General features: G+C 36.3%; 4 protein-coding genes across 5 annotated transcripts; 3 read left to right on the forward strand and 1 right to left on the reverse strand.

Annotated features, from left to right (window-relative positions):
• Positions 1–669: 669 nt before the first annotated feature.
• LOC132910548 (uncharacterized) lies at positions 670–5,792 on the forward strand. The gene is made up of 4 exons (XM_060966322.1): positions 670–937; positions 1,016–1,187; positions 1,387–1,620; positions 2,330–5,792. The coding sequence occupies exons 1-4, from the start codon at positions 670–672 to the stop codon at positions 2,475–2,477; spliced, it is 822 nt and encodes a 273-aa protein (XP_060822305.1). The 3' UTR covers positions 2,478–5,792.
• On the forward strand, positions 5,204–15,711 carry LOC132910360 (uncharacterized). The gene is made up of 4 exons (XM_060966011.1): positions 5,204–6,656; positions 9,767–9,919; positions 13,246–13,596; positions 13,818–15,711. Exons 1-4 carry the CDS (start codon positions 6,066–6,068, stop codon positions 13,980–13,982), a joined length of 1,260 nt encoding a protein of 419 aa, XP_060821994.1. The 5' UTR covers positions 5,204–6,065; the 3' UTR covers positions 13,983–15,711.
• Positions 15,712–15,849: 138 nt separating this feature from the next.
• LOC132910362 (acylphosphatase-2) lies at positions 15,850–20,525 on the forward strand. The gene is made up of 3 exons (XM_060966013.1): positions 15,850–16,486; positions 17,055–17,181; positions 19,909–20,525. Exons 1-3 carry the CDS (start codon positions 16,414–16,416, stop codon positions 20,021–20,023), a joined length of 315 nt encoding a protein of 104 aa, XP_060821996.1. The 5' UTR covers positions 15,850–16,413; the 3' UTR covers positions 20,024–20,525.
• Positions 20,318–26,850, reverse strand: LOC132910358 (rab3 GTPase-activating protein non-catalytic subunit). Of its 2 annotated transcripts, XM_060966003.1 has the most exons (19): positions 26,379–26,850; positions 26,203–26,310; positions 25,988–26,069; positions 25,763–25,889; positions 25,453–25,654; positions 25,045–25,372; positions 24,399–24,842; positions 23,941–24,320; positions 23,477–23,842; positions 23,209–23,409; positions 22,747–23,128; positions 22,593–22,687; positions 22,267–22,518; positions 22,011–22,184; positions 21,749–21,930; positions 21,449–21,670; positions 21,078–21,368; positions 20,847–20,999; positions 20,318–20,759 (listed from the first exon to the last, which is right to left on the reverse strand). In XM_060966003.1, the coding sequence occupies exons 1-19, from the start codon at positions 26,461–26,463 to the stop codon at positions 20,607–20,609; spliced, it is 4,227 nt and encodes a 1,408-aa protein (XP_060821986.1). In that variant the 5' UTR covers positions 26,464–26,850; the 3' UTR covers positions 20,318–20,606. The 2 variants fall into 2 exon arrangements, with proteins under 2 accessions (XP_060821986.1, XP_060821987.1); XM_060966004.1 differs by lacking the exon at positions 26,379–26,850 and having other exon boundaries at positions 25,763–25,899.
• Positions 26,851–26,890: the final 40 nt, after the last annotated feature.

A 26,890-nucleotide genomic window follows, 5' to 3' on the forward strand; every position in this document is an offset into this window, starting at 1 on the left:
TCGTAAACGAAATTGTATCCTTATGACTATTTTAGACAATTTTGTCTTTCTTTTTTTTTTTATTTTATTTTGGTTATTTTACAATTTGTCCCTATGGACATTTGGTAAAGTGTTATATCTTATTGGTGAAGAAAAAAAAATAAAATAAAAATAAATATAGCATGTGGGTGGCTACCCCCAGCGGGGTGCCAGCTTCTTTTTTTCTAAGTTATATCTTTTATGATTTTTTTTTTGTCTTTCTTGATACTAATTTCTCTACCTCTCCTGTTTACATATGTACCAACGTATGCCTGTGCATTGTAACAAGTTGTAGTCGAGATCGAGATAATTCTCGCTAGACGATATCTGCATCTCAGGATCAGTCTAATGAAGTCTATCCGCAGCTGCGTCGAATGCAGACAGGCTCAGGAGAGAGAGAAAAATGCAAAAAGACTGGACAACATTTTGCGAACGCTATCATTCAGGCCGTGTCCAGTGATAACGAAGGCGACGGCACTTTTAGTGTTGACGGAACGTTAGTTTACGTAAGAAGACTTTTACACTTAGCTTACTTATCGTTATACGACAAGCGAACAGAAGCTGTTCAATCGTCGCATTCTCTGAGTCGTTTTGATCTTTGGTCGTCAGGTAGAAGAAACAATTGGATAAAATAAAATCCGAATAGTAGGTATGTCGAATTTGGATGGAAGAAAAACAAAAAGCTTGAACAACATCCCTGAAGTGTTCAAACGGCGCGATCATGATGAGTCGAAAGTTTTATCGAAAGTTTCTTTGGAAAACGTAACCAGCGAACGATTTAAGACTTTAAACGAGAGACGAAAGGACGTTTCTCCTTTTACTGTTCCAAAGCTCGAAGTCATAAAACAAAGTGACAACGATGAATCGAGTAACACCGAGGATGAAGCGAACGAGGAGAAAGGATTGAAAAAGCCAGAATGTAGAAAAATGGACGCCGAGGATCAAATAAAAAATACTTTCAAGGTAATTCCTTATTGCATCTTCTGATTCCTGTCAGATTTTTTTATTTCATTCCTTTCCGGTCAGCTCGATTTTTCAAATGTAAGTTTGAAGAAACAGAAACGGATTCTATCGATAATTGACAGTTTTCTGTCGCTCGTTCTAATTACTCCGATGACCATCAGTTTTTGGAGAGGGACGTGGACCTTGATGGATATCTATGCAGATATGTAAGTTTATTTATGCTCCGTCTAGACATACTTATTAACTATTGCGGTGATAAACGATGCGAAAAATCTATGAATAGATCAGAAGAACTGTTAGTAATTTTTCTCGATTAAAACGACTCGCTGTAATAGTCTGAATCACGCGGAAATAAAATTGAAAGAAAAATTACAGTATAGAATTATGATTTTGAAATGTTCTAAGGTTCCCGGAATTGTTCACGTTCCTCTTGGGTATTCTAATACACACGTGTTTTGCAATTACGAAGAATTTTCTGCACGATCGTGTGCTCAATATATCAAAAAGGAAAAATTGCCTGAATAAAACCTTTTGCAAGATCATTCAAATTTTATACACATACGTCTTCGGTATTTCCTGCAATATGCACTGGAGGAGTGCTTGGATCATTTTCGACCACTTCTTCTTTTACGATGTTTGGTAAGATCGGTAACTCGTATTTTATTTTAAAAGATAATTCTAAAAATCGAGTTCCGCAGATCAGTCTGTCAAATAGATAAAAATTAATTAATCAATAAAAGATAGTAACGAAGATAAAGATAGGTTAATAAAAAGAATGACATTATACATTTTAGATCTGTACAGAAAAGGATGAAATAATTTATTTACATTTTAGAGGATCACATGGAGCACCTTATCACTAGCAAGTAGCTGGAGTATATTGAGACAAAAATAGTCTGTTAATCGTGTTTGATACTTTCATTTCCTATGCTAATCTTTATGTTCATCATGAACGCTTTTAAAGATAGTGATCGTCTCGTGCAAGTAGAAATACAATGATAAAGAGTAACGTCTGAAAATTGATGTTAAAGCATTAACGATAGCATGCTAATTTTCCAGATATAATTAATCGAAGCTATATTGTAACTTCTAATTATTACGACTTATTTCTAAACCGTAACCATTTAATCCATCTGACTAGGTTGTTCCAAAAGTTTCTTTTAGTTCTTATTACTACAAAATGGATCATACGTAATTCAATAAAATAATATAAAATAAAAAATCTTGCGCATCTATTATTTTCGTATAAAACGAAACTAACTTTTGGGACAATCTAATATTTTTACAATAAAGTAATATTCCTGATTTCTTTTTATTAATATTCGTTAATTTTATCAATTTCTTTTAGGGTAACTGTAACCGCTACTTTGGTGCCAATCATAATTTTGGCGATCTTTCGATCAATTCGTAATGTTATAGCCATCCCTTCGGTGGTCAACGTCGACATACTCGCCTTCGTCTTTCGTTTTCCAACGAGGTATAAGCTGGTAAGTTAATTAAAAATATACTTAAATATATCTCGTGATAGGATACACGAAAGATCTAGCAATCGTTACAATGTGTACAAAGAAAATAAAAAAGATTGTAATAGATGACCAGTTATGTAAATAAAAATCTTGATGAGGAATCCGATTTCACGATTTTTCTTGACACTTTGGGAAATATTTCAATCGCTGTTAGATACGGATATCGATACAAGAGTCGATGAGAAAAATAAATGTTCATCAAGAGTTCTATTTCACAGATTGTATATCTCTTCACGAGAGGAGACCTTATCAATTGGTAAAGTGATCGAACAAAATCTGCGATGCCGTATCACTTAAGTATGCAATTCGTATCGCAATCGATCGTCAAACGGTTCTAAAGCTGAATTTTCATTAGGAATATTCCGGGAATATCATTCGTACGATAAGATTCGTGAATTATAAGAATCAGAAAAATACGTATGAATAAAACACGTATTTTAATTATTCAAATGTATAAGATGTCTTTGATTATTATATTAACGATGATAAATGATCTGATCTGATTCGATTCGATTATCTACTGACCGATCACATAACGATACAGAAAAATAAGTCATGATAATACGAAATTTACTATTAAAAAAATTGTCCCACTTATCGGGTTTGTATTAAGCTTTGTATCACAACGTACAAACTTTTAATATGGCGAAAGAAAGATATTATTAGACTATAAGAGTTATCGTGTTATCTGACAGGCACGTTATCTATTCATTGACGCGTCTGAATCGTGAAAATCGTGTGCTTTCTTCGTAGAACGAAAGAATTGCAAGAAAGAATCTCATAGGCTTGAAATGGAGGAGTAAGACTTGTAATAATCGAGGCAAAATATTATCAGCATGAAAGTTATTAAATACTATCGCTTAATGTTCCCGTCCTATTAACTTTAAACTGATATTTTACAACTTAACTAAACACGAAAGCAACGTTGGTTTTAACATTAGACTCTGATCTTTGTAGTTGAGAATATTGACAATATACGTTATAAATATATGTATCGATAGTCTGAGAGCACCCATAGCGATTTTTCACAAAACAAAGGAAGAAACAAGGATCAATTAACAGTTTGAAGAACAACATTCTTACGTGTTACGTTCCAAGAGAAAATATAATTCTGTCCATTGAATGAAACAAGAGAAAAAATAAAATAAGGCAGAGAACAAGAGCTAACTGGCAATTTAAAAAATAAGGATCTTACTTGTGCAATGACCATTAAAAGCACGACGATCCTAACGTATCTCTGTGATTCACAATGGCGATCAATATACAGAGTCGTAGGTGCCTGAGATCCGAGTAGACGCTGGAATATTTTTTTCTCAACGTTCGACAAAAGGCTATGACGAAGGAAAAAAAATAACATGACAGGTCAAGGTAGACGGTCGTAATCCAAGCTTGATTGGTGTACAAAAAGGTGCCGATTAGCGATGCGTTCGACAAAAGCCCGATGAAACTGACAGACAGGAAACGCCACTCAGAAAAATGAGGCTTCAAGGTGGTTCAGGGCTCTTCTCTTCGGCTACTATCTTGTTTCTTATCAGTTAACACCGGGTTTCCCGGATTTGTTAATTAGCGCCTGACTGTCGCGTATACGTCGATCACGATTTACGTGACTGCCATACTGTAGGCTGATAAAGTACACCGGTTCAGGTTCAATTAAAATTTCCTCCTTGCTACCAGTCCGCGATATCGTCTGATGACACTAACAGCCGCTAATTGCCGTTCAAGATACTTGGTCGAGGGATAAACATGTATATGAAATGTTTTAGTAAAGCGTTATTAATAATTACGAATAGAAGGCGAGTAAAGTAAGACGATCTTAAGTCGATGCTTAAATCGAATGTCATTTGATTTAAAAAATCATAAATGATCTTCAAATCACGTAGAAAAAAGGAAGAAGACTGGTTGAGGTGCTCTCAATTTATCTCATAATGGAGTGTACTCGTGTCTGCATAGGGAGAGTCATTAAGCAGCTCGTGTACTTGACAAACGAATACTAAATTGGACTCAGACAATGATCAGGCCAGAACTTTCTCGTTTTTCATTTAAAAGACACTATTTTCAAGCGTATGAAAGTCTAGAGAGCAGTTGAAGAAACATCATCGTTGATAATTATGTACATAGTTTCTAACATTTCCTTTGCATTCTGATCGCAGATTAGGATCGAATATAGTCACAATGCAAGGGATGATCTATGATATTCTATATCGCATAACCTGGCAGAATATGAATAGTTAGACAATTACAGTCAATACATTTATTTACGTTAAATGCACGATATCCAAAATAACGCAGGATGATATCTGCGATTACAAGGTATTTGATACGATGCAAGGTATTTAGTACCGTATTTTTTCACCTTTGCGTTATTTTTTACATTTTCGTAATCATCAATCTTCCCACTAGGAGACCTTGGAAAGGAAACGATGCCTTTGAACTTTCTTAGAACTGGTCGATGGTGGGTGTCGAAAGCTCGTACCCGCGTTCGTTCATCAAGCGTGCACGTAGCTTTAGCGACCTATGGGTGGGGGGTTGTGAGAGAGATGGAGGAAGGAAGGGAAGAGAGCAGAGCAGAGCACCGTACTATTCTCTATGCCATGGCCCGTGTGACGAAGCTGTTCATGATAATGCGATAGTGTTGGTCTGTGCTTAGCACTTGATAAAAGATAGCGGTGACTGAACAGATGTCAGTACTCACCCGCAGCCCGACCTGTCGGTTGACGGTCTCACGTATCTCGCCCCGTGTGCATCCGTGCATCATCCACGGCGAAGTATTACGCTCTTGCGATTGCGATCCTCGAGAAAGTGAACGATAACACGAAAGCTTGGAGACGCAAGCGAGACGTTTTACGCGAACGAGATTGTGGAGAATCGAGAATATTGCCAAAATTATCGTTTCTTTTTTATCAGTTACGATAGGCATCGATCTTGGAATAGACCAGGTGCATTTCTGTGCGATGTCAAAGTTTCTGGAAATCTGAAAATGTCGAGAGGAAACTACGACATTTATTTCGACTTTGTATCTACTGTTCGAGAAAATCGTTCCCTAGAGAATTTCGTGCAAGCAACAAACGAAGCTTCTTCGATAGGATGATCACTGCGATCCAGAGACAGTATTACTTTAAAAAGATCCGCTGCAAAGCTTGATCGTCAAGCCGGAAATCGTCCAGCAGAATCTCGACCAACCTCGAATACTCGTGTAGTTAGAAGCAATAATGTGGAGTTATGGCTAAGATACTCGACTCGACCCGAGACGAAGGATCAACAGTGAGATTAAACCCGAACATCGGTCGGTAAGGAGTCGTCAACGTCGAAGACGCGATCGTTGTTTGTCCGAGTTCGTTTGAGATCGTTGAGCATCGTCTGGAGACTCGTCGCGAGGAATAGTCGCCGCCGTTTTGAATTGAACTTGACAACGATCGTGATTGAACGAGGCTCAATTGGAAGACCAAAGAACAGCTTTTCTCGTCGAATAATGAGAGGCTCTCGGTGGAATTCTTCGAAAGCTCGACCCGAAGGCGTGCACCACCAAAGAGAGCGTACCATCACAGCCTCGAATCATGCATGATGAGCGGTGCGACTAGGCTCGATCAGGATTGGATGAGAATGGTCGAGTTACGCGGTGGCACCGGTATGACGAGCGGGCTAAGCGGTCGGTCATCGAGTCGTTTTCATTACACGATACTCACTATTTTGGACACTGTGTTCTCGGCTACTGTGGCCGCCCCGGCGGTGGTTGGTTACTGGAGAGGTACCTGGGGCTTGAGCGACGTCTACGTCTATCCGGAGGATCCGGTTCTCAGCAGCTTGACCTCGATAGTGATCGGTTTCATAGGGTTGTTCGCGTTCAACGTTTCTCAGAATGTCCTGAACGAGCTTTTACACCCGGACAAACACAGATTGTCGTATTACGTCGGATCCAGACTTTACACGGCCGTATTCGGCTTTTGCTGCGTAAATGCATGGCGTGGCGCCTGGCAGGCCCTCGACCTGTACACGGAACACACAGCGAGCACCGTTTTCGCCACCACCGCCGTTAGCCTTCTAGCATTGGCGATCATGCGTGCCATCAGGAACATTTCCGCGCCACCGTTCTCCCTTTGCTTGGACTCGTGTCCCGGATACTTCGAAGTGCAAACCATGTTTCGCGTGAACGTAAGTAACCGATCGTCCCTACACCGTAGAAACGTAGAGTAGAAACGTGAAGCTGAAAGAGGAAGAGTCCGATAGATCGCTGAGAAATTCACGCAAAGTTCGAATCAAGTTTGTAGGAAGCTTTTACGATAGAACTTTGATGAAATATCGTCTCACGAAAGACAAACTCGATTTCGTATTCCGTATAGCGATATCTTCCTCGATTATCAGTAGACTACGGACTTTTATGCAAATTTATATTTCTGAGAATACAATTAAGAAGGTAAAACCCTGGAAGAAAACTGTTTATAAAAAGCAGTATACTTTGAATATTTCATGTATTTTTCCGTACTATGTGCACTCTGTGCAATTTTGCATCTTCAAATTTCTTATAAGTGCAAAAAATCCGCAGTCTAATCGTTATCTTTCGATCCTTTATGTAATAAGCGATGCAGAGTAATTATCGTAAATTACGAGGCAAACAAATTATACTTTCTGACAATTCTTCTTTCGTTTTTCACGTATCAATTGCTTCCTCCGATTCTTTTTATACGAACAAATGATACAAATGATCATTTAAACCGCTATCAATTAGGACAAGGATACAAACAAGACCCGATGTGTCTTTCTGATTTCCCGAATTCTCAAAGCGTTCAATTTCTAAATTTTCTATTCCTGTTACGAGAACGCTATATACCCTTCTGGCTTTGTTTCCATTATCTTCATATTCTACCATTCCGTTTCACCGATATTATTGTGGGTGACGAGTAACGCGACCGAATGAAATTACCCGCAAGGCTACGAAATCTCGTGAACCATTCGTGTCTTTTGAAAATATGAATATTCATAGCTACGCTATCAAACATATTTCTATCGAGATTAACGCAAACGTTATAAAACGCCATCATACACATGGTTTCTCCTTATGATAAGCTCGGAAATCATAGTAATGTAGACTATAGACCATTGTTTTACTCGCTAAATATTATAACGAATATCAAACTTTGAACACTTTATTCTTATATTATGTTCATTCCGAACATTTCCTCACTTTCGAGTTACCTATAAATGTATAAAAATCGCTGCTTTGGTCATAACTTTATTCTCTGCTTCGACACGCTTCCATTGAAAAGATGTAATGAATCTTTTAAAATGATAAACGCACAATACTATTTTACGGAAAATAACAATGGACTGTCTTACACCACTACGATTCTCAATCCTCCAGATATTCATTGATTGAATCTTAAGTCGGTTATGTCTTACGGTTTTATAAACGAATTAAAAAGATCGAAAAATTGTCAAATAATCGACTCGTCTCGGCAAAAATGATCACGAACACCGATGCTTTTCATTGAAAACGAAAGGGGGCTAAATGTTAAGTAGGAAACGTAAGAGGTCTAGACAGCGTGTTTTGACGCATCGGTGAAGCTGGAGCCGTGCGATGCACGGCATCGATGCGATGTGCAAGGTATAAGCACAGTTTCCGGCTGATTCTCCCAATACTCGAACAGCATCGCGTCCGTGCAGTTTGCACACGCACGAGCACGGCCTGCAACCGCAATTTTCGATGTTTTAACCTTTCTCCTTCGATCGAACGAAACTCGAATGGAGAATCGAACGATAAGATACACGAATTACACGCTTCTGTCTGTATTTCATATCTCTGACACGAGTCTCTTTATCTAAATTTTTCTAAAGGAATATTTATCTAAAGTTTGCCGAATGATGAATGGAGGATGAAAGAATGAGAATAGAACACAACCGATTTTATAACTTGGATTTTTTAAGCGATATTCCATGTTGCATATTATGTATTTATATTCTAAAGGTTTGTGAGGAATTTTTTAACATTCTGATAGTTCTTTTTAGTTGGACAGTTCTTCTTAGATTTGGCTTTTGATCGATCGTTGTTTTATTTTATCGATGTCTAGAAATGATTTGTCGAAGATGATAACGAAGAAGAGACGCAGCGGCATGATCTTGAATTAATTATCACTCAGTTGAGTCCTCTCCGTCACTTAAAAATCGAGGACAGAAGGGTGTCGCGAAAAGTCGACGGGCGATAATACACTCCGATGAAAGTTTACCTCACAAATGGTTCGTCGACCGGAAAATTCTTGTACTTTTGTTTTATCGAAATGATTCTCTTTCTCAAAAATGAACCGTGCATCGAACGATAGATTGCAGAGTGTTCGAGTAAAGAACGGTTTAGTTAAAATACATCACGTTAAGAAATCAAGCTGAACGTTTTCAGATAGACATTTTTTTTACACCTTTATCAGATATTATTTGGATAGACATCGTTTTTGATGCTCGAGTTTATATTGTTTTAAACGTCTCCTTCCACAATTTTCACTTCTCGTAATACTGCAATGTCATAGCAATATCCCCATCCCTTTTCGACGTGTCAGCAATTTAATGTTCAATGAATCAGTGAATTTAGGGAAGCGTGAGTTAGCGATCCGCGTGAAGAAATCATGTACGACCGATGTTTCTAGTTCATCTTACGATGACCGAAACAACGTTAGAATAATTTTGGAAGATTAAAGAAAATAGGAAAATCAAGAAACATCGGGAATAAAATAATAATAAGCTTTCATCAAATAAATTTCGTTCACATTCGCGCTTGGAATGGAAATGAAATCACAACCCTCTCGAGACTGAGACTGACAATACGTCTCGAGGTAATTAGGTAATTTTTACACAAACTTCGCCGAATTGTTATAATTTTCCCTCTCGGAATTGAGACTTCTTAAAACAAATGACTCCATTAGAAGTACGACTATATGAATTTGTTTTTGAAAAATCAGACATCTCATAATCATATGTCGGAGGACCAAAATTATGAAATTTTCAAAAGACGAAGTTGGTTGGTTTTACATATTATTTTGTTTATTATTAGAAAAAGATACTCAATTCTAAATATAGTATTTTCGCAAAAATCTTATATATTTATCTCGTAGGATAAACTACGAACTCTATTTTTGCCATAAATAATCTTTGACGTAAACGATACGCGATTAGCAATAGCTATGCGTTGTTTATCATAGTTCCCGCTCTCTTCAAACATTTCCCCATTTCTCACCTGCAAATGATGTTTATCTATTATTTATGTTGTCTGATTGCAGAACACGAGAGACTGGTCGTTGTACTTATTGGATTGTGCCTTCAGCGTTGGAGTGGTTGGTACGTTGGTTGTGTTCGTTTGGAGAGGTGTCTGGATACTTTTCGACCTCTATCTTTTTCCCAAAGATCGAGAATATTCCGCGATCGGGTCCCTCGTGAGTATTATTATCGCTTCTTCTCTCTTTTTTATTTTAACAAATAACAAGTGATCTCAACTCCGTTACGGTTCTCGAATTTTTATGTCAAGAAACAAACAAATTTTCCACATTGCACATACGTATAAACAACGATATTTTCATATGGTCCTAGAACTTCAGAAACTTTTTAACGATAGAAACGTAGCATTTCTATTACGAACAATAATTTCTTAGCGTAATCATTCTGGAAAAATAATTTGAAAAGTCAATCGCTTTTTCTTAAATTGGCAAAAGTGAAGAAGCTCTTAATGTTTACAAATCTCAGTGTGATTATTTAACACAAAACACCAATTGACATGGCCCGTTGAAAGAAAGTGAAGAAAACTCGAGTTCATCTTGAAGATTGTCCACGTTACTATAGTCTATTCACCTCAGATCGCGTGAATCCGCGAAAATGCAGTGCGCGTACAAACATTCGATAAAGCAGTGTCCTATCGAACGAACGCGTGTCATCGGGTGTCATTAGCAATCACGTGTTGAACGACATTTTGAAACGTGCCACCTACGCAGAGCGCGGTGAGCGGCACGCCGTTGGTCCGATTGTATAATTGAATATTCGCCAATTGTATGATTGCGAGGGCACATGACAAAACTGTTCACGTATGTATGTGTTCGCAAAGACACTTTATTAGGGACTGCATTTACTTGTCTGAATACGTTGCGGAGAGAACGCGGTCAACGAGAGGATTTGTTTAATTTTTCAATAATGACGATCGTTGATCTCCAGCCGGAGACCTATACTCGATGCGATTAAACCGTTTTGTACCCATCGAAATTCCTATCGAAATTCTCCATTGAAATGGTTCTGTCAGGGTACCTTCGGACAATCAACAATATTATCGATATTTCAAGATTCTCAACGAAAATATGGTTTATCGATAAGTATTAACGATATGTAACGATAGTCTGAGCGCACCCTCGTAGTATCTCTAGTAGGTGGATGCGTGTTCTGAGGAAAGAATCATCTGAAGATCGGAATGCGTATATTTATAAAAACGTATATGTTTGATTACTCTGAATCCTCTTGTACCATAGTTTACTAACTAATAATATTAGTAGATTGATAGGTGACAAATTGTGGGTTATAGATTTCTCAGCTATAATTCTATAATGTTACGTTAAACAAAGTAATTAGGTAAATTTAACGATATAAAAGAATCAAATAGAAAAGAATCTATCGATGTTACTAATTTGTGACCTGTAACATTTCGTTCGTAATAGTTCAATTCTGTAAGAAACTTCTCCAGGACAACAGCCAGAACACGCATCCACTGTAGCCATAGTCTTACTCTTTGATTTTGCGCAATCGTGTCGCGTGCCATATTGTTCATCGATCACTCGTCGTTTAAGTTTCGTTGTTCTTCTACACCGACGATCGTGAAATTCTTTCTACAACGTTGGCAAACACAGATGAGCCCGCATAAATATTTCGACATTGTGAGCACAAGCTCACAACCCGTGGAATTATTCGGTTGCAAAATGATATTCAATTGGCGCCATGTATCCTCCGCGACAACAATAACATTCGACTGTTGCCACTTTTTCCCCGCTGGATGATTGGCGGAAAATAAAAAACGCGATCGCGACGTGTTCGAAAGAAATCTGACGCGACATACGTCTGGCCGATGAGAACGATAAGATTTGTCTAGAAATCAGGTAATTGTACCAGTTCAATGTATAGTATGGCATTGACGAAGACATGAATTCGAGTTATCGAGAGAAAGATTGACGATGTAGGATAACTTGGAATAAATAAAATCGAATTGCAATACTTTGGCTTTTAATTTATCGATTTCGATAATTCCAGATTCGTGCAAAAAAATAAATAAATTCCATGGCGCCAGTCTTCTTCTTTATCTATATACTGCTACTGGATGAATGATCGATTTTAAAGTAGATCAATATCTGCGCTACGAAATCAACATTAGGGTATTTTCACATTGTCCGGTTTTCATCGTCCGGTTGAAAATGAACGTCGGCTGATTGCCAACCAGTATGACGCTCTTGTTCTACACCGTCGTGCCGATTACGCGTGTAGTCGAGTGGCAATAAAATTATATAATAAAAACAAAATAATAAAATAGCACGGTGGCATAGAAAACGAGCGTTATACCGGTGGATAATCGGCAAAAATTTATTTTCAACCGGACAATGTGAAAATGCCCTCGAATGTAAATATTCGTTGATCGATCGACGTTCGTTCGATACGATTATTCTCCTGATGCAACTGTTTCTTAGGAAGTTTGAGAAACAAATCTGAACAGGAAAATAAACCGTCTTGTTACGCTTATCGAAGGTTAACGCATCGGCTTAAAATACAAAGATAAGAGTAGCTTATTGTTATTTTAAAAATCGCTTATGCGCGATCATTGATAATACCACGATGGTATTTACTCGACGATGCTCGATATCAGTTTGATGACTGATTCAATGAACCTTCCAAACATTGTAGGATGAAAGTTTGAGTAGGTGAAGTCCGTTTGAAAAATTTGGCAGAATTTTTCGAATAATGTGAAATTCTCGAATCGCGTTTGAAATCCTTACGAGAAATCTACCAGATACGATTTGCACGATCATGGCGATAATGTAAATCCTCAAGAGGGTCGATGATTGCGCGAGGGTCATCCAATTCACGCATTTACTCGCTCGTAATGCCGCTTCGAAACCGTGAAACAGCGGCCAACTATTTGTCGTCGGTTGATTCGCTGAAAACTCTGATCAACGAGAACGAAAACGTCATTGACGAGCTCTTTTCTCGGTAAAGTCGATCGAGTGCATCGGACAAACAGAACAAAGTCGACTGTAGGATTTGTCAAAAGACGAATTGTAACTTTTCCTTATAAAAAGATAGGTATATTGAGACAGAGAAAGATCAAGCTAATCCTGTATAAGAATATCGTCTTACGAGTAACGTAAATCTTATTTCATTCGCTTCTCACTGTACCATTACATTTCTATATATAGAATTGCAAGAAATAAGAAATAAGAAACATGCCAAAGGGAAGAGAAATCGAATACGCTAAAAAATATTCAGAAAGGGAAGAAAAGATATAAAAATGGGTTTCAAAGATGTAACAATGAAATAAAAAAAGTAATACAAATGGAGGAGCTGAAAATATAAAAGACAACATTCGGCAATTGTTTCATCTAAAATAATTCTGAGTCACTTTGATCAAGGATATTATCAAATTGATAAATCGGGACACCTAAAATGAATAATTTGCAACTGCCAATGGTTCTCTCTGTTTATTATATATTTGAACAATTGTCGGGTGCAATTGCAGGCCATCGGATACGTGATAGTGACGGTGACGTTTTCCTTGCAACCATTGATGCGGTACGCGTGTGCTCGTCTTCAAGGCTGGGCCCGTTTAATAGCGGCCGATGGTTTCCTGCTGCTCAGCTTCCTGGGCACGGTGAATGTTTGGCGTGGTATCTGGAACGTATTGGATCTGTGGCTGGTCCCGGACAACCGAGAATTGTCCTGCTGGATCACCCACGTTGGGTGCTTCGTATTCCTCGTACTTCTCAACTGCAGCAATTCCATCCTCGTTCGCGGCGTTTACATCGACGCCGAGGAGGACGACGGCAAATGCGTCGTATTTCCTTGCCACTATCTTCGATTATTCTTCAAGGTTAGCCCATAGACGGAGTCTGCTTAGTTTTGATTTTATTTAGACTTCAATTTTATCAATGAAAAAAATTGCAATTTACATTCCTGATGCATTAACGATCGACTATTTTTCATTTCCACTTACTTATAATCAAAAGTCTTATATATATTGTTCACTCAAGATATACAGCGATATAGATTTCAATACATCGGTCTAAATGAACAACGATCGTCTGCTTGCAGGTCGAACGCGAGAAGAAGGAAGCGAGACGACGAAACCTGCTGGTTGCCTCGAAGGACTTTCGGCCTCGACCAGATGGAAATACCAAAGACACCGAAAATGGCGCGCTTCTATCGAACAGCACCGCCACGACTATTCTACCAACGAATCCTGAATCTCTCGTCTAATGTAAACACCGAGGAAACAAGACTCCAAGAATTCGACTGAATTCCCTTTCAGATACTCTCGCCGATCCTCGTGCAATATCAAAAGACAGAAAGAAAAACCGGCTATGGAAGGAACATACTTTAAGAGGAATCGGTTTATACTATCTTGTGCTCTCGGACAGTGATCGTATTAAGTGATAAGTTCAGGGTCACGGAAACTTTTCCAACACAAACAGAATACACGGGCTTCCTATTGAAGTCGTCGAGAAGTTTGTAAAGCATCGACGAGTAGACAGGTAGACGATGGAATAAACACAAGGAGTAGTGAAATAGTCGTATAGCTCGACAGATAAACGTAGGTAGACACGCAGATAGATGCTTAGAACACCGATTTAAGTTAATCGAATAGGTAAAACGATATGGAAGAAAAGAGAATGGAATCAGGCAAGTTCGCGCAATAAATTCAGCGAATGGCTGTGAAAGAGTGACGATTTATGTATATAAGGGACTGTGTGCATGCATGTGTATGTGTGTGTGTATGTGTGAGTGGGTAGGTGGGTATGTAAGTACGAGAAACCGAATGTATATAATCCTGACTTCGTGCATGCTTCGAGTGCGGATCTCTGCGACTGCATCCGGAGACGTCGACGAGACGAAACTGAACTTGCTTCGTTCGCGACAGCGTACACACAGGCGTGTCGTTAAACGTAAGTTTTACGCGATAGAAGGTACGTGTATACACACGTATAGAAACATGTACATGGCGATTACTACTCGACGATTTATTCAAAATTTAGAGCGATTCCGTGGAACGAATCCGTGCGCTTTGATTGGAACGCTGGTTCAGAGATGGAACCATCGTGCGTTCTTTCGTGATAATGTAATTGTGAAATCGATATGACACAGTGAAATATGAAAGATCGATGGACGATTAAACGGACGTGTTTTTGATCAGCGATTGTTTCAACTATCCGTGACCCGATTAATTTATTCGATCGATTTATTTCACGTGAAACGATTAGTTAATAAGGACTCGTGATTATTTGAAATAAATAACGAGAGAATATCACAAGATGAAAAGTGTTCGTCAGCGTCGATTCCATAGGATTTCTAGTCATCGTTAGTCGCCACTCTCATCGTCGATGCTCCATTCGATCGAGCATTATCGAATTTAACCTTTGTCCGAACGCTAATGATTATCAAGAGCGTACGCTTGTGATCCTAGCGTTAAATGAGACCTTGATGATGACAATGGTAATAGACTGGATACGATCATTATAAATGGGTTATAACCTTCTCCCCCGCATCCTGTACACCCCGCAGATTTTGCTCTTGTACATCAATTACGACGTCATGGCGTACTAATAATTAATTAACTGGAATAATGACGGGACAATGGGCGGCTGGCACATCGATGGGAAGTGGCTAGTTCGACGATAAGCGGCTGCCCTCCTGGCCTACATTTAATATTTTCACAATGAACAATGTGCCAGCCGTTGCACCGGAAGTCCGATGTCCCGCTGAAAACCGGAATCGATCGCGGTCGATTAAAAAAGCCAACGAATCAGAATGTTAATTAGCGCTCGAACGCTCCAACATCGTTCTCTAAACACGCATATTGCCATCGCAAGATTCTGCAGGCTGTTTCATATGACAGGAGCAACGATATACACATATATATTTATACGCTCGTATACGCGACTTTTACCACATTCGTTGAAATAAAAAAGAAAGAATTAAGCTTACGAAAGCTTCGGCTTTATATTATTTATATCATTGTTATAACAGACTTTAACCCATCCGTTATGGTATCCTTTAAACCGAAGACACTTTTACGATGCTTACTTTACCTATACTATATAATTAATTGCGGCACCACATATACAAAGAGAAATACAAATTTTTATTGATAAATAATGGTAAATAACGATACACTCATCGTAACGAAAAAAGTGATGGAACAATTCCACCTCTTTCGATCGTTTTCGAATTAAATCACAACGCCAGCAAGTCGTGAGCCTATCTGCCAAGAAGACTATGCGTACGACTATGAATGAGCGACTAAAAAAGAAAATACGCGAAGGGCGATTAAAAATATAGAAAAGGGTCCCCGAGAAAAGATGTGGACGGTCGAAGGACGATACACATCGGTAACAACAATGATTAGTGGTCGTGGTTGATCGATTTTCGATCGATCGCAATTGGATTCTACCCGACAGGGTGGGGAGTCTATTTGAGGCGTCGCGACGCCGTGGTGCAATGATCAGAATCAGTCGGTAGGTCGTATCACAGCGAAAGGTGAAGAGAGTGCCCGTCAAAGAGAACGAAAAGAAATCTTCGCCAAACAACGAGCGTCTTCTGTATGCTGATCGCGTATCGGGAACGTTTCGAATTTTCACAAATCGAAGAAGTGGAGCTAAGGTGACCCGACTTTTCCCCTTCGCCTGGTAAAATGGCAGCGGACGACCCTCTCTGCAACGAACCTCTACTTTCCGTTGAATTCGAGGTCTTTGGCAAAGTGCAGGGTAAGAGTGTAGCTTTATTGGCCAGCAGGTCGACGAGTATTCGGTTAATGTTGTTTCGTTTAAAACCAAACTTTCGTCGAATATTTCTCGCGTTGTTTTACTACGATTACGGGGACCACGGCTCGCGATGAATAGAACGTCAAGGTCGAAAGAAATGTGCGTTGGACGCAGTGATATGTCAATTGTAAGACAGCAGACGCTGGAACAATGGATAATTAATACTGAGAGGAGAGAAAATTTGTGAATTTTCTTCGTGTTCTTCGGTTCAATGAAACAACTAACAAACGAATCCGAAAGATTTCTGTTGCTTCGAACGGTGACAATTTGGTTCATTACTTTGCTGTTAATATTCTTAAGGAAGTTCAAGGTTATATCTAGATTCTTGTAAAATTTGACTTGTCACTGCCTAATTCGGTTTCAATTGAATAATTGTCGATGAGACATCGGCAAATGAGGAACATTAGTGGGACGACGGTATAATAGAGCTAAAAATAATGGAATCTGTTTTTCGTATTTTCTTTCTTTCGCGTCGTGTTACATAATTTAAACTGTGCATACTTTTCGTCAGGTGTCTATTTCCCAAAGTACGTGAGGGACATATGTCAACAACTGGGGATTTGCGGCTGGGTGAAGAACACCAAGTCCGGCACGATACTCGGGAAAATGCAGGGACCACGTGCGCTCATCGATCAGATGTGAGTTGCGATTCCTTGTCACGAAGCTTTTGCACAAACCGTCGGTGGCGCCGATCGGTAAACAATGTGAAAGTTCATTTTTGTTCGAATTTATCTGTTCCTTTGATTACCAAGAAAGAGAGATAAAATAAGGCAAATTTGCAGAGAACATATTCCCCCTCTTAGCTTTCTTCGTTACGCTCAGAAAGAAAACAAGTAGAAAGAAGGGAAAACCGAGCTTCGTTCCTCTCGTTTGTTCGTTCGAACGACCGAATAAATTCATCAAATTAACCCAGATATGCTTGTTATTCGAAATAACGATCGCAATATGTAATCTTTAATAATATTACCTTTTTGTTTAAATAGTTGCAGTTACGAACGAATAATGACAATCGAACGTTATGCAAAAGCTTCGTTTTAATGTCATACATCGAATTTAAATCGCAAGTTTAAATTTTCGAAAGAATGAAATTATATGGAAAGACATGGTAAACATGGAAAGAAATTCGTCAGTGTTTGGATTAAACTTCCTTCGTTTTGTGCATCAGGTGTAGAAGAATACGAACTCTCGATCTCCCTTTCTTTCGTCTTTTTCTTCCTTTCACCTTCCGATCTTCTCGTTCGTTCCGCGAATTGATGACACACGCGCGCTAACGTAAGCTCACGAATTCAGTGCTCCCGTAAAATCGCGTGACCTTAGCCGCAAATTGCCGAGTAACGGTCATTAGGTAGTTGGGCCTGACTTTAATAATGATCTAATGAAATAATAGCGCGGACCGCGTCGTTGTCTCTTTCCTTCGCGAGTTATCGCCGAATCGCTCTGGTTTCCGACTATTGTCAACCAACCGCTTCTATCGCGTACGATTCTTCGGCAAATAATATATTTTCGTTGCATGGAAAACACGCGGCAGAGATACACGAATTATTCTGCAAGCTATTTGATCAAACTTTTGGGATTTTTAATCGACATCCCACGTTCAATTCCATATCACGCACATACCGTAAAAGCACATGCTGACTCAGATCTGAAGTATGTTCTCTCAGAACACTCAAACTTGGACGTATTAATCGTTTGATTCTGTTCATTTCACCGAAACGATCATAACTGAATGATACTTGCAATTCACTTACAAATTAGACCAACGATGACGAGAAACTATATCAGCGGTGTTATCGTTCATCTTAATAAGGATATAAAAGAAGAGCAACGAGTTCTTTTATAAGGAACGCCAAAGAAAGAATAAGATGAGAAGGATGTAATCGTTATTTAGAGAAGTGAGCCAGACCTACTGATCCATATATTTTGCCAATTGCGTAGAGAGAGAAGGAACTAGATACTAGAAAGATAAATTATTTCTCTTGGACGAACAACATCGCCGTTGTCGTACCAATAAATATAAACTTGAACGTAGACATGAAGCACTTATATACTTTAAGAGACATGTCATGAGACTGATTTCGCGGTCGAATTTCCGCTGCTCGTGAACCTGAAGTCAAAGAAAATAGCTCGGTCGAGGACGAAACATTGATTTCTGGCTTCTCCCCAGAAGGAATTCGTCCAGGAACTTCGTTTCAAATACGTTGTTTCTTCGTTTGTCGTTATCTTCGTATGTCGCAAATGTTATTTATATAGTAAGGAAATTCTTTTGCCAAGAAGGAAAAGAAAATTGATTCGAGTAATAAAATCTCACCGAATTGACATCGTTGTGCGCTCGTATTTTAATCGAAAACAAAAACATAAAGCTGTCTTTTTTTTAATGAAACGAACGTTTGTTCGGTTTAAGGATAAGTTCAAGAATTCGTATAAATCTTTGTAAATGTAAATGTTTGTAAATGTTTCACAAACGAAATGCTGTATTCAGAATATCGATGATAAATCTGATCGTCAATGCGCCAATGGCTCGTCACTGTTGTTGTCGCGAGACAGCTGATCGACTTTAAAGATCCTACTTCGATAGAGCCGCTTAAAATATCTGAACTCGGTCTGATTAGCCGCTAATTATAATTGCGAAGCGTGCGAAACTATACTCGTCACTATCGAAGATAGTTGCGTATACAATTTGCACATTTAATTCCCTCTTATTTGACGATTAATTTATTAATCAATTTTACGCGATCGTTAATTTGACAGACATCATTTACAAGAAATTTGCTCTGCTATTTTGTCGACCTAAAATAGCTTGATGAAATTTTGCAAATTCAACATTCTATGAAACAGACGCGGAAATGAACACTGCAGTGATTTCAACGCGTGTAGAGAACGGATGATATCAAGGCTTTATTAATGATTAATCTAAGCTTGCGTACACTAATATTTCGTAAATACTTTGTACGATAAATATAGAAGTTAAATTCAGTTGTCGTAAATTTCATTCGATTCGACGTTTTTAATTAAAAAATTTAATTTTCGCATAAACTTTTGTTTCGAGAATAGTAGAGCGAGACTCGCTTTTCTCTTCTTCTTTGACGAGAAGAATTGCATAGCGATAAAATCGTAATATCATCATAAAATACGCAAACATCATAAAACTAATAATAGACAATAAAAACAAAAATGTCAAGCGGAAATACAATCGGATATCTGTTTGTAAATAAGTTGCAGCCAGAATTGCCAGATTGCAAACGTTAAGAGAAGAAATTACGTAAATCTCCTCATTAGTAATTTAAACAATAGTTTCTAATTGTATCAGAAATTATGTAAATACGTGATAACCCGTTCTCCTAATATAATCAGTTTTCTTATTTCAGGTCACAATGGCTAACGAATGTTGGAAGTCCAGGTAGTCAGATCGATCGCTGTGAATTTACAAATTGGGAAGGCATTAGTAGGCTACAATACAAGGGATTTGCAATACGTTTTTAATTAAACTGTTTCTTTTCAATGTCACGTTTCTTTGAAAGTTAAATCGGAAAAATGTACTTAAAGGCACGAAAAGTATTCAAGCACCGGTATATTTTGAACAATTAAAAAGTTTAAATAATTAAATGATTCTTTATGAAAACATATAGTTCAAAGTACTGAAATTGTTGATAGAAAAAAGCTACGCAACATTAGTGTATGTAAATTACAAGATATTTTAATAATTGTAAGATGTATCATTCGAAATGATTAAATATCCAGTTATTTTTAACGAAAATTAAATAAAAATACATAGAGTTATAGAATATTCGTTCTTTAATTCATCATATGTGACATATAAACATACATGCATATTTATGTCACAGTTCGTTGTGGTCAAATATCTCTGTGTTATATCTCAATGTTTCAAGCACCTCTGATGTAACGGGATGTTAATGATACATGTCAAATATATTTTATATTTACTTAAAACATCAAATTCAATACAACGGATTAAAAACAGAAAGCACAGATAAATTTATTATACTCATTCCCTACAACAAATTAATTTACTTAAATATCTTAATTTTACTTAAATATCTGAGTATCATGTCGTTCCCTCGTAAATAAACACCGCATCTAACATTAATTGCGCAAGATGATAATTAGAGTGTGTTTCGGGCAAATGTCTCGAGACTCGTCGTATCAATTCGATAGTGTCATCGTTCGAACAATTCGTGTAAATTACGTCCGGCACGTCCTAAAAATAGTAATCTCATTTGTACTAATATTAAAATTTATTAAGAATAAAATGTTCGAAATAAATTTTATGATATGTAGAACTCACAAGACTTTCCAAGTACTTAGTAAGAGCTGGACTTATACGAGAAACTTCCTCTAAAAGATCAGGTGATTTTGAAAGATATGCCATCAATCTTCTCCCAGCAATCGGCAGAAGATCCTCTGCTAATTTCTCAACATCGTTTACAGCTGTAACAACCTATCTCGAAATGACAAATATTTCCTATTCTGTAGTATGCTATTGAATATATTAAATTGTAATTCTGCTTATACCTACTTCCTCTGCTAGTCGGTCAAAACCAATCACATATAATTGACAAACTTGATGTATCCTTAGTTCATCGTTACTTATTTTCCAAATAGATGCTAACGTATGACATTTACTCATCCATTGAATAGCTTGCATCGAACTACTCATTTTACCATCTGTTGTTTCTTGATGGATAAAATCCATTGATGCATTAATTATTCGGCATAAAAATGTGGTTCTTAAATTATCTCTTTTATCGTCTCTGTACCATGTTAGCATTACTTTGTCTGCCATTGATTGGAAGAAGTATGGCTGTACCTATATATTTAGAATTCAGCGTGAATAAGGATTATAAATATAGATGTAAATTTCATAAACAATATTTTTGATTTACTCACCACAGAATCAAACAAATTATTCAATGGTTTTAGAACTTTCAAATTAAAATGCGCTATCATATGTAAGACATTAGCTAATTGTAGATGTAACATGATTAGATCGTACCAAGCGGGTGCTTGAGAAATAGCTAATGCAGCGAAGGGTTGTGGGCCGGAAGTGCATGCTTCCCATAGTTCTTCCGATTTAATTACAATATTCTGTCCTACTTCGAGCATTTCAGACTAGTATGATATAAAATATATTTATATCGCTTTAATTAATCTTCTATTGTACAAAGCATTGATCTATCAAAAACTTACATCGATGAATATTTCTAAAAATGTGACACAATCTTGTAGAAATATAACTGCTTGAGCATCAGATAAACCGATTTCCTGCATACATAATCTCTCTTTTGGCAGTTTTCCAAGCTTATTAATTAATTTTGCAACTGCTTCCATTCGTTTTTTTATATGAACTGACCATAATAAGCAACAAACACCTAACAAAGAAGTAATTTACTTACAAAATAACAAAAACGTATAATATATAGAACGAATAATTTCCAAAATCTTCTCTCACCATGCCTCATACGTTTCATTGGTATTTGTCGTAAAACACATAATGCAGCTTCGAGCGACTTTAATTGCGAAATATCTTTATTCCACGACATAGCAAATTCCCAACAGATATTAGCTAGCAGAACACTGGTTGTCAAACTGTATGGAAAATGACCTTTTAATAATTTAATTCTTTCTGAAAATCGAAAAGAAAAATGCATAATACAATCCAAAAGACCATTAAGAAATGTTAATACGAAGATGCTATTTTTCTTTACCTAAAATACATTTATTAGCATTTGTAGTATCTTTCTCTTCGCTTTCTGTATCAAGAGATTCTGAAAGAGGCTTTTCTACATTAGACTGTGAAACATCACCGACGTTACAAACTTCGTCTGAAGAATTCAGTACTTCTAAAGAATCATTTGTTGGACGTGTGTGATCGAATTCCGTATCTGTTGTATCTACTAATTGAGAAGGATCAATACCCGTAGAAGTAATCCATTTTGCAACTATCTCCGATACAGAACCTAATTATAATGATATAAGATAAAAAATACGTTCTTTGACAATACTATAACATGTAACTACAACGCTACAATACCTTTCCCTTTTGAGAGAACAGATCCTAAAGATATATCAAATTTTACAAATGGTAGTGCAAAAAATTGCGTTGTAGTATCTGATAGAGGTTCTTGGCTGAAATTAAAATCTTATAAGCATTGTGATACTTAAAAACAAATTTCATTACTAATTACCTTACAATAGCATCTAAAATCGCAATATCCTCAAGATTTGCAATAAGCAACGTAAATTGACAAGTATCTTTAGTAATATCTTCCCATTCATTTGTCAAGTTATACGCTTCATCGTCTGATTTTAAATTGTTAACAGAGTCTTGATGCTGCTTTATCTCTTTCAAATCATTCTCATTTTTGATACCTTTTTCTTCTTGAACATTATTATCCTCAGTTTCGTTATTGCACTTTTCTCTATACTTTTCTACAGACATTGCAACAGCTCTGCACATCAAAGCAGCAGTAAGTGCATTAAATGGATTTGTTGAATCCAAAAGAATATTACGAACCTTTTTCCACCACAAAGATATTTCATTATATTCTGCACATATCTCTTTAACACCTATATAGGTATAGAAATAAGCTTTATTTTATAACAACATGAATTTAGACTTATTAACGATATATATTTTCCGAACTTACTGGCTATTGAGCAAATAGCATTTAAGAGCTGCGTAAATTGTTTTAGCTCTAGTTCTAAAGATACGTCCCGTTTCTTATTAAGCCAGTATATTAAAGCAAATTTCATGAAAACAAATGGTTGAATGTTACTACTCTTAGCGACTTCTTTCCATGTCTCAATTCTATCGTAAGAATATACGCAGCCTTTATACATTAATTGAGCTAAAGAAAAAGCCTAATTATTAATAATAAAATATATATTCCTAAAATTATATACTAAAACACTTACAAATCTGATGTTCTTTTTCTGATTTTATGTCTTTTTTAATATCTATAAATCCTGATGTTCCAAATTCGAAACAAGATAAAAAATCTAAAAATATTCTTCCATCCTCTTTAAATTTTACTCTACATTCTGTGTTAGAATCTGAACACGTGTAACTATTTACTTTATTAAACAATTCAAAAATTCTGTGCACTTCTTTTTCAGTAGTTAACAAAGTCAAAGGTAAACTTGTATTATTATCATCTATAGAAACATTATACTCTGGTGTATCATACTGAGATTTAATATGCTTATAAAAGTTAATTATTTGCTGTAACTGTGTTGTTAATAAATAAAGTGTTTTTGTTGTAGGTTCCATTTCTTCTTTTTCTGTAATATAAAACTTATTCTGTTTATTATTTCAAATAACAGTTTGGCGGAATAAAACCTTGTATAGAACTATATATTAATAATAAATATGTACGTACCATATTCATCTAGCTTTTTGATAAAACAATTTGTAGCTGCGAGTAAAGCATCAGGAATAATATTTTTATTTGACATTAACATTTCCAATGTTTGTACTTTTATTTCATTACTCTTCAAATCTGAACACACACTCTCAATTTCTGATATTAATTTCTCATGTTCAAAGTCCTCTTCTCGTAAAAATGTTTTCAATTTTTTAAGTATATGTATATCACGCGCTCTTTTCCCATTTTTACTATTAAGAGCAAAATGAAATGGTACTGTAATTTCCTTCAGACCTCCAAGTGGATCCATAAATACACACGAATATTGTGGTTTATTTTTTGATAGATGTACATTATCATTTACACCAAGAAGACCATAATTGATATAAAGTAATCTATACAATAACACTCACTTAAACCAACAATTTTACATCAGTCGCCAATAGAAATGTCTAAGAAAGAAAGTTACTCACCGTCCATGTTTACTAGCAGTAAATGTAGTAATTTTAGGACCTTGTTGAGTACTCCATATGTCTATTACACCTTTTTTTGGAGCATAAATAACTAAAAAGAAAGCAGAACGTAATTGCGGAGTCTGTTTAAACTTAGTAAATGCTTTGTGCATTCCAGAATGTTTTTCTTCCTCCACTTCAATCCAACCACATTGTGCATCTCTATAACCTTTCCACATTCTTGTAGCTATGCAGTATCTGTTATCTACTAATAATACTCTGCCCATTGCATCTAATATTACTGACAGTGCTTTATTTGGACTGGATATTATCGAATAACCCTCTCTCATAACATCACTTAAGCCAAACCTACAAGTCATTGGTTCAACTGGTTCATGAGTACTAGTTTTTGATGCTTCAAGCGATGCCTGATGTTTTGAATTTCCCCAATTGAGAGGAAGCCAACTAAACAGAAAGAATAGTAAAGAAATGATATATAATTGCAAAACTCTCTCTATCTATAATGACATGGTTAACAATTAAAGTTTCAATTATTAAAACATTGTATGTGACATTCAATTAATGTAGTTTAACTATATCTCTTTTTGCAGATGATATATCCCTTTGACAATAAATGCATAACATGAATTCATTATGCAACACTTACGGAACAGCAGTTCCAATAGCATTTGCTAGTTTGCTGGCCATTGCTATTGCAACATCTGATAGAACTGGAGCTGAACCACCTTCTAAGGCATAATGAAAACCAACAAATGGACGTTTACCAGTTACAAGAACTAAATTATGCTGTGGTGCACTAGATCTATAAGATGCGTTATATCCACCACAAATTGAAGCTGTCATTAGATGATCAAAGCTATTTACAGAAGTAGTACCAATTACTTCTGAATCATTTACAATATCTTGGCTTTTATAACCCCATTTCTTATATGATAAATTTGTAATAGGTGGTAGATCATCACAGTTTGCTTGAACTTTAAGTACAAAAAAAAAAAACGTATTATTATAAATATTAAATTTCAATAGTATAATAGCATAATTTTAATTTCTATACCTCTAGCTAAATAATTTCTACATGCCCTTAATGTGGAAAACAAGGGAAAACCTTGCAAGACACACACAACACTATTGTATGTCACATGAACTTCTTCAGCCAAACCAATATCACCTACGTGTTTAGGTGAACGAAAAGATTGACATTTTAATCCTACAACTGGTTCATTATGCAATTGTTCTCCAAATAATAATGCACCTGTCTAAATAAAAAATAAATAACTTTATATTCATCTCTATTATAATTTAGTCTAACTGTAAGGATTACATTTTCTGAATGATTATCACACATGTAGTTAAACTTGACTTACTTCCGTGTAAAACTTGATAAAACCAGTATTAAAACCAACTATAATACATGTCCAATCTGGATTAGTGCCGCTGCTAGCTTTTCCCAATGACAATAATGGTAAACAGATTATGGATGTTATCCATTCACTAAAAAACACTTTCAATATATGGACATATTTTCAAAGAAATTTATCATATTAAAAAGATATAAAAATTAACATAACATTATTATAACAAAGACTTACTTATCTTTTTTGGCAACTTCACCATACCATATCATATGAAATTTATTTTTTGCCTCATCTGGTTCTAATGAATCCCACCTTGCTAATATTAAATTATTATATTAATTATAAATAATTAAATATTCTAGGTTCAATATACTGTCATTATTAAACAAGTTATGTATATATTACATAGTAGAAATATACTATTTAAAATTCAATAATATGAGACGTACAAATTAATATAATCATCTTTGTATTATTTGCCATAGCAAGAACATCTCCAGTTGATGATAATGATATAAAACAGTCTTGTAGTGGTAATTCATCTTGTGGAATGTCATCTAAAAAATGTTGATACTGACATTTATCATTCCTTTAGGAGACAAAACAAAAGAATACAGTAACTCACGTCTTCTAGTAGAATCTCCAAAAAGTAATTCTTTAATATTGCTTGTATTGGTTAGATTTGCAATTCCCTTTATTTGACAAGACATATCTAATCAATTACATTAATATGCTTGTTTTGAATAATTTCAAACTTTGATCACTCTAATATTACAAATGCTATTCAGGTGATTAGAATATTGAAATTTTGAAAGAGACACTTCACAATAAGATAATAAACCACAAACTGTCATATGCTTGCGAATAGGATAGTAATCGCAGAGATTCTTCATCTAAGACTTCACATCTAAGACTTTCGTGATAAATAAACATTCAATAAAATGTCACCGTTCTTATCGCATTAATAATGCGTTATGAATATCAAAAAATTGAAAATACATAAACGTCAACATGGATTGACAACGTTAGCTAAGAAGCAAAATGTAGATGCGCATTAACCATTCATATGAAACGTTATTCATACCAAATTTTAAGTCAAAATGGAGAACACGTGTTGCATGACATCACGTGACGTAA

The sequence above is a fragment of the Bombus pascuorum genome, chromosome 9 (assembly GCF_905332965.1).
Source record: "Bombus pascuorum chromosome 9, iyBomPasc1.1, whole genome shotgun sequence".
Classification (NCBI taxonomy): domain Eukaryota; kingdom Metazoa; phylum Arthropoda; class Insecta; order Hymenoptera; family Apidae; genus Bombus; species Bombus pascuorum.